General features: G+C 39.7%; 1 protein-coding gene across 1 annotated transcript in view; it reads left to right on the top strand.

Moving 5' to 3' along the window:
• The window catches only part of nxph1 (neurexophilin 1), a 39288-nt gene that overhangs the window by 23360 nt on the left and 2319 nt on the right, over positions 1 to 13609 (top strand). The window contains exon 2 of the mRNA XM_062028774.1: positions 12596 to 13609. This exon is cut by the window's right edge and continues 2319 nt beyond it. Within this exon, the coding sequence (XP_061884758.1) occupies positions 12596 to 13351 (756 nt within the window). The 3' untranslated portion in view covers positions 13352 to 13609. The remainder of the gene's footprint in view (positions 1 to 12595) is intronic.

Here is a 13609-nt window from a genome sequence, read left to right as displayed (position 1 = left end):
CCGCTTTTGGGCTTTGTAGAATGAAACAAGCCAACAGAACTCCCGGTCTGTAAATCAACTTTTTTAATTCCGTGCTTCTTGACCTCATCTAATGGCTGCTACTGTTACAAACTTTGTCTTCTGATCAAGCCGCCATTAGTCAGAGTCGCAAAGTAATAATGTGCTGATCAGCAAAAACCACCCGGAAGGCACACATTCATCAATGATGTATAGGAAATGTGTATTTGTTCATTGTTCCAGCGCACGCTGCGGGCCTCCAATTGATCTTCTATTTAAAAGCAAGTGAAGGAGGAAATATGACCGAGTTAAAGGACCAGCTGGGGGTGAAAGTAGGGAAAGTCAAATTAAATGTCACCCTAAGAGTTTGCCTTCTTCGCTTTTATTCTACTTATCTTTCCCTGTAAATACGTTTACCGTTTTTTTAGGTAGCACATGTATTGCAATATAATCACCATTGTGTCCCAATACAAACAGTTCTGTTTTCATCGCAAAATTCCACATTATTCTGGACATCTGTGTTGGTGAATTTGTTTGCAATTTGTTTAATGGACAATGGAGACTGCAAAGAAGGAAGCTGTAGGTGGGAAGCGGTGTATTAGCGGCTGGCTGCAGCAACACAACCAGGAGGACTTTGAGTTGGATAGCAGACGCGCTACCGTGAGTACGCAGCTTTCTTCCAAACATTTGAGCGCTCGCCCGTACGTGCGTGCCGCTATGTTGCATGTCACGTACGTAACTTTGGGGAAATATATGTGATGTATGAACTTTGCGGAAGTGAACGGTACTTTGGGCTGTGGGATTGAGTGTGTTTGAGTTGTGCTGGCGGGTTATATGGACGGGAGGGGGGAGGTGTTTGTTATGCGGGATTAATTTGTGGCATATTAAATACAAGCCTGGTTGTGTTGTGGCTAATAGAGTATATATATGTCTTGTGTTTATTTACTGTTGTAGTCATTCCCAGCTGAATATCAGGTCCCACCCGCCTCTCACAGCATCTTCCCTATCTGAATCGCTTCCACTGCCCTCTAATCCTTCACTCTCACTTTCCTCATTCACAAATCTTTCATCCTCGCTCAAATTAATGGGGTAATCGTCGCTTTCTTGGTCGGGGGTTTGGGGGCGGGGGGGCGTGGTATGGGGCGTTGTTATTTACAGCTAGAGCTCATCAACTCGAGTATTTCATATATATATATATATATATATATATATATATATATATATATATATATATATATATATATATATATATATATATATATATATATGTATGAAATACTTGACTTTCAGTGAATTCTAGCTATATATACTGTATATATATTTATTTTATTTACATATAAATAAAAGAAATACTTGAATTTCAGTGTTCCGGTGGCTATCCATTAGATGGCAGTATTGTCCTGTTTAACTTCTCCGTTCATGATGAGTATATCATTTCGGCCACCGTGTTCAATGGAGAAGTCTGTTCTACAAAATTTACAGGCAACATACACCTTCCCCTTCGAACTGTCCTGGATGAACTGAAATTCTTGTTTCCATTCGTTTTGGAACTTGCAAGCGCACTTCTTCATCTTGCTCGTCGACGGCGTCGCCATGTCTGTAATTGCCTCGTTTTTCTGCTTCGTCTCCTTGTTGTGTGCGCAGTTGTGCACTCTACTCTCTGAAAGCCCTAGATGTTATGACGTCATTGGGCAGGCGAGCTGTTTATATTGTGGGAAAGCGGACGTGAGAACAGGCTGTCCCCACTCAGTCTCAGGTCCGCATTGAGCTGGAGGGGGCGTGGCCTCCAGCTCCGGCTGAATACCGGGAGTTTGTCGGGAGAAAATCTCTGCCGGGAGGTTGTCGGGAGAGGCGCTGAATACCGGGATTCTCCCGCTAAAAACGGGAGGGTTGGCAGGTATGCCACTCAGTGTTTCCCATAAACTGCCAAGATACCTGTGGCGGTGGGGGCGTGGCTATGGGCGTGGTCACCATGACATCATCGAGTAATTTGCATAATTTACTACAATGATATTATTTTTTCTAAAAAGGCTCAAAAAATGTATACTTACTAATTAATAATAACAGTTTTGTTTTAAACGTCCATTAGAGATGTCCGATAATATCGGTCTGCCGATATTATCGGCCGATAAATGCGTTAAAATGTAATATCGGAAAATATCGGTATCGTTTTTTTTATTATCAGTATCGTGTTTTTTTATTTTTTATTTTTTTAATTATTAAATCCACATAAAAAACACAAGATACACTTACAATTAGTGCACCAACCCAAAAAACCTCCCTCCTCATTCACACAAAAGGGTTGTTTCTTTCTGTTATTAATATTGTGCTTCCTACATTATATATCAATATATATCAATACAGTCTGCAAGGGATACAGTCCGTAAGCACACATGATTGTGCGTGCTGCTGCTCCACTAATAATACTAACCTTTAACAGTTAATTTTACAAATTTTCATTAATTACCAGTTTCTATGTAACTGTTTTTATATTGTTTTACTTTCTTTTTTATTCAAGAAAATGTTTTTAATTAATTTATCTTATTTGATTTGATTCATTTTTTTTAAAAAGTACCTTATCTTCACCATACCTGGTTGTCCAAATTAGGCATAATAATGTGTTAATTCCACGACTGTATATATCGGTTGATATCGGTATCGGTTGATATCGGTATCGGTAATTAAAGAGTTGGACAATATCGGATATCGGCAAAAAGCCATTATCGGACATCCCTAACGTCCATCCATCCATCCATTTTACAATATAATTACAACACTTTATGTACATATTTATATACAGATTTGAACAATAAGTTATTCACTGAAATATATTTATTAATTGTGGTTCTTACAAAAAATATATCTTATAAAGATATAAAAGCTAAAATGTCTCTTAAAGCTCTGCCCCTTTAATTAGTGCATACTAAATAATTTAACTTTAGCCTACTACTACAACCATATTATTTACCAGCAACATAAAGCGAAACGGAGGCAGAGGTGTCCTGCCACAGTCAGTAACAAATAAACAGAAAACAGTAGTGGTGGTAGATAGACACAAAGCTTCATCAAACATCTGATCCACTGAACAAAGAGCTCCAAAAATGACTTTCCAATCATTTCTACAACTCTTATTTTTTTGTGATTGGAGCACATACTTGTTGGTCGCAAAAAACATCCATGAAGTTTGCTTCTTTTATGAATTTATTATGGCTCTACTGAAAATGTGAGGGTCAAAAGTATACATACAGCAATGTTAATATTTGGTTGGACAAAATTGGTGCAGGCAGCACGGTGGCACAGGGGTTAGTGCATGTGCCTCACAATACGAAGGTCCTGAGTAGCCCTGAGTTCAATCCCGGGCTCGGGATCTTTCTGTGTGGAGTTTGCATCTTCTCCCCGTGACTGCGTGGGTTCTACTCCTGGCTTCCTCCCACCTCCAAAGACATGCACCTGGGGATAGGCCCCTCCCACCTCCAAAGACATGCACCTGGGGATAGGCCCCTCCCACCTCCAAAGACATGCACCTGGGGATAGGTTGATTGGCAACACTAAATTGACCCTAGTGTGTGAATGTTGTCTGTCTATCTGTGTTGACTCTGCGATAAGGTGGCGACTTGTCCAGGGTGTACCCCGCCTTCCGCCCGAATGCAGCTGAGACAGGCTCCAGCACCCCCCCCGCTACACCGAACAGGACAAGCGGTAGAAAATGGATGGAAAATTGGTGCAGTTTAGCTAAATTTGTTGCTTTTCTGACATGGACTTGTCAGAAAAGGGAAGGCCATTCTAAAACCTTGATTGTAGCCTGGTTTAGCCATTCCTTTACCACTTTCGAGGTGTGTTTGGGGTCATTGTCCTGTTGGAACACCCAACTGCGCCCAAGACCCAACCTCCGGGCTGATGATTTTAGCTTGTCCTGAAGAATTTGGAGCTAATCCTCCTTTTTCATTGTCCCATTTACAGCAAAACAGGCCCAGAGCATAATACCACCACCACCATGCTCGACGGTCGGCATGGTGTTCCCGGGATTAAAGGCCTCACCTTTTCTCCTCCGAACATATTGCTGGGTATTGTGGCCAAACAGCTCCGTTTTTGTTTCATCTGACGCCACATGGACGAAGATAAGACCTTCTGGAGGAAAGTTCTGTTCTAGAAATGATTGGAAAGTCAAGACAGCCATGACATGATGTCCTTTACAAGTGTATGTACACTTTTGCCCACCACTGTATGTGAGCCAGCGTGTTTGTCCCCCGTGGTGATGCCACGCATGTTGTGAGGCAATTTGCTTAGAAAGTCCATGGGATTGATCGCTAGTATTGATCCTGTGTCCATCCAACAGGCAAGAATCTCATCAAGACAGATGGCAGAGCACATTTAAATGTAGAACCCATCAATGTCACACGTCTCCGTCGGGGTCCGTTTGAATCTCATTCCACTTATTGGACGCACCAACGTGCGTGTCCTGGGGTTCATCCATCATCTCTTCAAACGGCGCTCTGGGGATATTAGGGCACTTTTTTTTACCTTTACAGGTGTCAAGTGTTTGAATTGTTCTCGAATAGAAGCACCTTTTTAACTTCAATCTCTAGCTTCTCTTTGTCCGTCTGCCTGCTGCGTTACACATCAGTCCTGTTAGTCGGGGCCTGCAGTGACGCAGTATGAAATCTTTCATGCTATGATATCACAGCATCGCTTTCTTGATGGGGAACTACCACACTTTCTTTTGGAATTGTTGCCTATCGTTCACAATACTTATGAGAGACGAAAGATTTTTAGGGTTTTTCTGCGTTCTAATTCGTAATAAACGGCTCGTTTTAGGTGGCTAGCTTTGCAGAAAATCGGAGCAATCAATTGTTCTTCTAAATTCTTCTGAACACTCTAAGACCAATGTCGTGGAAAAATGTACCACTCTTGAATCAACACAGTAGTTACCGTAATTTCCGGACTATAAGCCGCACCAGCTAAATTTAGGGGGAAATACAGATTGTTCCATATATAAGCCGCACCTGACTATAAGCCGCACCAGCTAAATTTAGGGGAAAATACAGATTGCTCCATATATAAGCCGCACCCGACTATAAGCCGCAGGGTTTTGATGTGTAATTACCGTAGTACAGGGGTCACCAACCTTTTTGAAAGCAAGAGCTACTTCTTGGGTAGTGATTAATGCGAAGGGCTACCAGTTTGATACACACTTAAATAAATTGCCAGAAATAGCCAATTTGCTCAATTTACCTTTAACTCTATGTTATTATTAATAATTAATGATATTTACACTTAATTGAACGGTTTAAAAGAGGAGAAAACACGGAAAAAATGACAATTAAATTTTGAAACATAGTTTATCTTCAATTTCGACTCTTTAAAATTCAAAATTCAACCGAAAAAAAGAAGAGAAAAACTAGCTAATTCGAATCTTTTTGAAAAAAATGTAAAAAATAATTTATGGAACATCATTAGTAATTTTTCCTGATTAAGATTAATTTTAGAATTTTGATGACATGTTTTAAATAGGTTAAAATCCAATCTGCACTTTGTTTGAATATATAACAAATTGGATCAAGCTATATTTCTAACAAAGACAAATCATTATTTCTTCTAGATTTTCCAGAACAAAAATTTTAAAAGAATTTCAAAATAGTTTGAAGTCAGATTTAAATTTGATTCTACAGATTTTCCAGATTTGTCAGAATATTTTTTTTTGTATTTTAATCATAATAAGTTTGAAGAAATATTTCACAAATATTCTTCGTCGAAAAAACAGAAGCTAAAATGAAGAATTAAATTAAAATGTATTTATTATTCTTTACAATGAAAAAAATAAATTTACTTGAACATTGATTTAAATTGTCAGGAAAGTAGAGGAAGGAATTTAAAAGGTAAAAAGGTATATGTGTTTAAAAATCCTAAAATCATTTTTAAGGTTGTATTTTTTCTCTAAAATTGTCTTTCTGAAAGTTATAAGAAGCAAAGTAAAACAATAAATGAATTTATTTAAACAAGTGAAGACCAAGTCTTTAAAATATTTTCTTGGATTTTCAAATTCTATTTGAGTTTTGTCTCTCTTAGAATTAAAAATGTCGAGCAAAGCGAGACCAGCTTGCTAGTAAATAAATACAATTTAAAAAATAGAGGCAGCTCACTGGTAAGTGCTGCTATTTGAGCTATTTTTAGAACAGGCCAGCGGGCTACTCATCTGGTCCTTACGGGCTACCTGGTGCCCGCGGTGACCCCTGCCGTAGTATATAGGGGTTCCTGCTACCACGGAGGGGATTGTCGGGACAGAGATGACTGTTTGGGAACGCAAAGCGTCCCATTTATTAACAATAAATCTTTCAATCAAACTTTCACATCTTTGACATGGCGAACAGCATTCGTGCAGAGTACAAATAATACAACGCTGCAAAGTAACACAAAGTGCTCGCCTGTACGTTATCAAAATAACCAGCCTACCGGTATATGAAAAGTCAGACTTTAATCATTGTGTCATCGTCTTCCTCCTGCGTACTAAAACCACCCAAATCCTCTTCGTCGGTGTCGGAGAAGAACAGGCCGTAAATACGCAGTCCATTAAATATGAAATCTTTCATGCTATAATATCACAGCATCGCTTTCTTGATGGGGAACTACCACACTTTATTTTGGAATTGTTGCCTATCGTTCACAATACTTATGAGAGACGAAAGATTTTAGGGTTTTTCTGCGTTCTAATTTGTAATAAACGGCTCGTTTTAGGTGGCTAGCTTGGCCGCAAATGGGAGCAATCAATTGTTCTTCTAAATTCTTCTGAACACTTTAAGACCAATGTCGTGGAAAAATGTATCACTCTTGAATCAACACGGTAGTTACCGTAATTTCCGGACTATAAGCCGCACCCGACTATAAGCCGCACCAGCTAAATGTAGGGGAAAATACAGATTGCTCCATATATAAGCCGCACCCTTGTATAAGCCGCAGGGTTTTGATGTGTAATTACCGTAGTACAGTGTTTTTCAACCTTTTTTGAGCCAAGGCACATTTTTTGCAGTGAAAAACTCCTGAGGCACACCACAAGCAGAAATCATTAAAAAACGAAACTCAGTAGCCGATATTGTGAATAAAAAGTAGTTATCGCAATTGTTGGATATAAATTCAAACCATAAACAAGCATGCATCACTTTAGCTCTTGTCTCAAAGTAGGTGTACTGTCATGACCTGTCACATCACGCCGTGACTTATTTTGAGTTGTTTGCTGTTTTCCTGTGTGTCGTGTTTTAGTCCTTGTCTTGCGCTCCAATTTTGGTGTTTTTTTTTCCTGTTTTGTTGGTATTTTCCTGTTTCCTATCTCATGTCTTCCTTGAGCGCCCCGCACCTGCGTGGTTTTGCAATCCAGACTATTTAAGTTGGGCGGACGCTTTCCTTCTTTGTGGGGACATTGTTGATTGTCATGACATGTACGGATGTACTTTGTGGACGCCGTCTCTCTTCCACACGCTGTAAGTCTTTGCTGTCGTCCAGCATTTTGTGTTTTGTTTACTTTGCAGCTAGGTCAGTTTTAGTTTCGTTTTGCATAGCCATGCCTTAGCTTCAATGCCTTTTTCTGTGGTATAGCTCGGTTGGTAGAGTGGCCGTGCCAGAAACTTGAGGGTTGCAGGTTCGATCCCCGCTTCCGCCATCCTAGTCCCTGCCGTTGTGTCCTAGGGCAAGACACTGTACCCACCTGCTCTCAGTGCCACCCACACTGGTTTAAATGTTACTTAGATATTGGTTTTCACTATGTAAAAGAGCTTTGAGTCACTAGAGAAAAGCGCTATATAAATATACTTCACTTCTTAGCGGCACTCACCTTTTGTTTATTTTTGGTTAAAGCATAAGATACCTTAGTACCTGAACGCTGCCTCCCGCTGTCGTCTGCATATTGTGATCACGACACAACGTGTTTCCGAAATCTACAAAGCAATTAGCTCCCCGCTGCCACCTACTGAAATGGAAGAGTATTACACGGTTACTCTGCCGAGCTCTAGACAGCACCGACACTCAACAATTTTTTGATTGATTGATTGAGACTTTATTAGTAGGTTGCACAGTGAAGTACCGCACAATTGACCACTAAATGGTAACACTCGAATACGTTTTTAAACTTGTTTGAATCGGGGTCCACTTCAATTGATTCATGATACAGATATACACTATCAGATACATACTATATCATCATAATACAGTCATCTCACAAGATAATCATCAGGGTATATACATTGAATTATTTACATTATTTACAATCCGGCACATTATTTACGGATTATAATTACTTGTGTGCAAAAAATATTTTTAACCCAGTTAGGTGAAATTACATAATCTCACACGGCACACCAGACTGGCACAGTGGTTGAAAAACACTGCCGTAGTATATAGGGGAGCAATCAATTGTTCTTCTAAATTCTTCTGAACACTTTAAGACCAATGTCGTGGAAAAATATATCACTCTTGAATCAACACAGTAGTTAATACTATTATCGATGTTAATTACAAACTAAATGTGGGATATAAACAATAATGGCAGTATACCGTAATTTCCGGACTATAAGCCGCTACTTTTCCCCCTCGTTCTGGTCCCTGCGGCTTATACAAGGGTGCGGCTTATACAAGGGTGCGGCTTATTTACGGCCTGTTCTTCTCCGACACCGACGAAGAGGATTTCGGTGGTTTTAGTACGCAGGAGGAAGACGATGACACAATGATTAAAGACTGACGTTTCATATACCGGCAGGCCGGTTATTTTGATAACGTACAGGCGAGCACTTTGTATTACTTTGCAGCGTTGTATTATTTGTACTCTGCACGAATGCTGTTCGCCATGTCAAAGATGTGAAAGTTTGATTGAATGATTGAAAGATTTATGGTTAATAAATGGCACGCTTTGCGTTCCCAAACAGTCATCTCTGTCCCGACAATCCCCTCCGTGGTAGCAGGAACCCCTATATACTACGCTAATTACACATCAAAACCCTGCGGCTTATACAAGGGTGCGGCTTATATATGGAGCAATCTGTATTTTCCCCTAAATTTAGCTGGTGCGGCTTATAGTCAGGTGCGTCTTATAGTCCGGAAATTACGGTAATTGTTTGTATATAGTATATAATTGGTGCAAAGGTTTAACTAACACGTGTACAAGGATATTTCACATGTCTTTACTGTGTATATCATTGAACAGTGTTTATGTTGTGTACGAGGTGTATTTATAACATGTTGTTGTAGTAGAATTTCTGACCTTTGAGCTATATTTCATGTCTGTCAAGAATGTCTGCTCGTTTCTGTCTTTTCTATTCCGAACCAGAGAAAGATCGTATGTAGGTAAAAGATCAATTTGGAGTCGGTTTGACCATTCTACAATATGTTTTGATTGTCGAAGCATGGCTAAGGGATTCAAGGATGTTGCAAAACAAACACGTCGGAAACAACGGGACCTTGAGGCATGGGGAAACAGATGAAATGGCCAAGTGACAAGGGCTGGGAGAGATTGTCCTCCGGAGGACGTTTGTTTGTCTGCATGGGCAGCTCAATCTAACTTTGCACTTTTGACTATGGGTAAATAAACTTTTTGTACTAAACTCACTTTTGTTACTGTTTAAGCTTCGGACAATCCACTTCATTGTTCGAAGGAAATGTCATATTTTTAGGAAGCTCATCTTGTATTTGACATTGTTTATAGGGTTAGGCGCAATACGTGTTCAACTTCAGCCTAAACCCTTTGGGTCTGCAACATTTTCAATTTATGAATGTACAACTGTTTGTTTATGTAAAACTGTTTGTTTATTTTGTTGACCACTGACCGAAGAAATAATAAACTAAACTAAACTAAACTAAATCACTTAAAAATGCATCTTAAAAGCGCCATCAATACTTAATTTACGTTCTGTAACCTGTTTAATGGCCAAGCTGTAGCGACATTGTTATTGTAAGAGTGAACACCGTAGGGCAGGGGTAACCAACGCGGTGCCCGCGGGCACCAGGTAGCCCGTAAGGACCAGATGAGTAGCCCGCTGGCCTGTTCTAAAAATAGCTCAAATAGCAGCACTTACCAGTGAGCTGCCTCTATTTTTTAAATGTTATTTATTTACTAGCAAGCTGGTCTCGCTTTGCCCGACATTTTTAATTCTAAGAGAGACAAAACTCAAATAGAATTTGAAAATCCTAAAAATATTTAAAAGACTTGGTCTTCACTTGTTTAAATACATTCATTATTTTTTTTACTTTGCTTCTTATAACTTTCAGAAAGACAATTTTAGAGAAAAAATACAACCTTAAAAATTATTTTAGGATTTTTAAACACATATACCTTTTTACCTTTTAAATTCCTTCCTCTTCTTTCCTAACAATTTAAATCAATGTTCAAGTATTTTAATTTTTTTTTATTGTAAAGAATAATAAATACATTTTAATTTAATTCTTCAATTTAGCTTCTGTTTTTTCGACGAAGAATATTTGTGAAATATTTCTTCAAACTTATTATGATTCAAATTCAAAAAAAATATTCTGGCAAATCTAGAAAATCTGTAGAATCAAATTTAAATCTTATTTCAAAGTATTTTGAATTTCTTTTAAAAATTTTGTTCTGGAAAATCTAGAAGAAATAATGATTTGTTAGAAATATAGCTTGGTCCAATTTGTTATATATTCTAACAAAGTGCAGATTGGATTTTAACCTATTTAAAACATGTCATCAAAATTCTAAAATTAATCTTAATCAGGAAAAATTACTAATGATGTTCCATAAATTATTTTTTTAATTTTTTCCAAAAAGATTCGAATTAGCTAGTTTTTCTCTTCTTTTTTTCGGTTGAATTTTTAATTTTAAAGAGTCGAAATTGAAGATAAACTATGTTTCAAAATTTAATTGTCATTTTTTTGGTGTGTTTTCTCCTCTTTTAAACCGTTCAATTAAGTGTAAACATCATTAATTATTAATAATAACATAGAGTTAAAGGTAAATTGAGCAAATTGGCTATTTCTGGCAATTTATTGAAGTGTGTATCAAACTGGTAGCCCTTCGCATTAATCACTACCCAAGAAGTAGCTCTTGGTTTCAAAAAGGTTGGTGACCCCTGCCGTAGGGTATGCTACGCTATCAGCCAAGAGGTAAGCCAGCTTCTACGTCAGCACCTTTTGAGTTTGTAATGCACAACACAATGCGGTAGGACACCAATATGTACTGACTGAAAAACATGAACAATCATATTTTAGTATCTGTGAAGTATTATTTTATGTTTTGTTTGCACACAGCATGTATGACGTGCTGCGTGTATCATGATTAATATTTTATTGACTTACTCAGAGGACAGTTGTCTGTTTGGTCCAGCTGGCCGGGGATGTTTTTTCCTGTTTATTTTGGGTAAGCACTCCATTTATTTGTGCATAGCTTTGCTCCAAGTTCCACATGAAGTCACACCGATTTCACTCTCTCAGTTTCCATCTGCTCCAACGTCTCACCCTTCCTTTGTGCTCGCCTCTATAAGCAGTAGTTCATCCTCTATATATTCAGCTTCAAAAATATAAGGTTGTGATCTTCATTTGTCCAATAATAGCCATCTTCATCTTCTATTACCAGATCTGCCATGATTGGAAAACACTCACGTTTGTTTCCGGGAGTAGGAACACGCATTTGTTGACGGAAGTCTGAAGTGCGCTGCTATAGAAACGGATATAAATACAGATGTACAGTATCAGACAAGGTAATACTCTACGTTCACGGTCAAGAAAGGTGAGGTGGACCCAAATGAATGGTAGCCAGGACAAATGAACAGTGGCGTGCTGCTCAAAAAGGTTTGTTTCAAAATACTCGAGTAACTCGGGATCCGAAAATATGAAACATAAACTTACATTGTTCGAAACAGACAAAACATGGAGAAAAGATATGAGCGTAAACAGAGTGTAACCCGTCTGGGTCAGTCCTAGCTTTACTGTTCCGCAATCGCCCTGGTAATCAGCACTGCTCTTAAGGTTGTCAGGGAGTGAGGTTTACCAATGTAGACCAGCTGGCCTCCCTTACACGAGCTGGGAGAGGAACTCCCCGCACAGGACTTGTGACGACTGGACAAAGACTAGACAGCAGAGTGAGAACTAAATACTAGACCACTGAATAGACCTGGACTAGACACGAGAGGAAGACGAGAACTGATGGGAGGACATCAGTGTCAGGGCAAGACAAAGATGCAACTCAGGACCAAGCACAGGACAACCAAAAACAGATCAGAACAAAATATTTTGGATAAACATTATGTAGTACCAGCCTCAAAAATGTTTTTGTATTGCTTTGGAGAGTTAAATATGGTTTTGTTGTTGTTTTGTTGCGTTGTTGTTCCGCTCTCTCAGGGGGTAAACAAATGCAAAGCATCCCAGAGGTCTTTCCGGTTTCTAATCCTGTAAGGAGCTCGCCCCTTTGTGTGCATAACTATTACTACACAAACAACTGCTGCTCAGATGAAAGTACAATTGAATATTTACTAAACTATGAAGGAAGGGTTTTCATTTTTGTTGAGATCTTAAGTACTGCAACAGCACCCAAACACACCTGTGATGTTTAATAATACTTATCTATTTCTCGTCTCTCTCTCTCTTCAATCAGATCCCAAGTGCCCACGCCTCAAAGTCCGAGATTGTGAAGTCTGGGAGTCCTAAATCTAACGTCAAGCACATGTGGACTGAAGGCAGTAAGGACATGTCCATCAGTCGGCTGCTGTTACAGACTCTGCATGGCAAAGAGAACAACACAGCTTTGGACTTCCGCTACGACACTCCGGAGCCTTATTCGGAGCAGGACCTGTGGGACTGGCTGAGGAATTCCACAGACCTGCAGGACTCGCGCCCCAGGGCTAAACGGCGGCCCATGGTCAAGACCGGGAAGTTCAAGAAGATGTTCGGCTGGGGGGACTTCCACTCTAACATCAAGACGGTGAAACTCAACCTACTGATCACTGGTAAGATCGTGGATCACGGCAACGGAACATTCAGCGTCTACTTCCGCCACAACTCCACGGGCCAGGGCAACGTGTCCGTCAGCCTGGTCCCTCCCACCAAGATAGTGGAGTTCGACGTGGCGGCACAACAGTCCGTCATCGATGCCAAGGACTCCAAGTCCTTCAATTGCCGCATTGAGTACGAGAAGGTGGAGAAGGGCGCCAAGAACACGCTGTGCAACTTTGACCCATCCAAGACGTGCTACCAGGAGCAAACTCAGAGCCACGTCTCCTGGCTCTGCTCAAAACCTTTCAAAGTCATCTGCATCTTCATCTCCTTCTACAGCACCGACTACAAACTGGTGCAGAAGGTGTGTCCGGACTACAACTACCACAGCGACACTCCGTACTTCCCGTCTGGCTGACTTTTGCTCACATGCAGTAGACCAGCACCAACCAGGGCTTCACCCCACCACCCAGAAATGTCTATGTTCTGTCCGCCGAAGTTTCAAACATCGCGGTATCAAACCTTCCTATTGGTATCCTATTCTAACGTTTACATTGTTGCAGGGAGGACCTTTTGTTGTGATGTTAAATCGGTAAAAATAATTACTTTTCTGTTTCAGCTCGTGTTTTAACCCTGTTGACTTTTCATTTATTGGTACTTTTTAGGGTCTTGATAG

The sequence above is a fragment of the Entelurus aequoreus genome, linkage group LG20, assembly GCF_033978785.1.
Source record: "Entelurus aequoreus isolate RoL-2023_Sb linkage group LG20, RoL_Eaeq_v1.1, whole genome shotgun sequence".
In the NCBI taxonomy this organism is placed as follows: Eukaryota; Metazoa; Chordata; class Actinopteri; order Syngnathiformes; family Syngnathidae; genus Entelurus; species Entelurus aequoreus.
The sequence above is the reverse complement of the archived record's forward strand: the minus strand, read 5'-3'. Positions and strand labels throughout refer to the sequence as shown.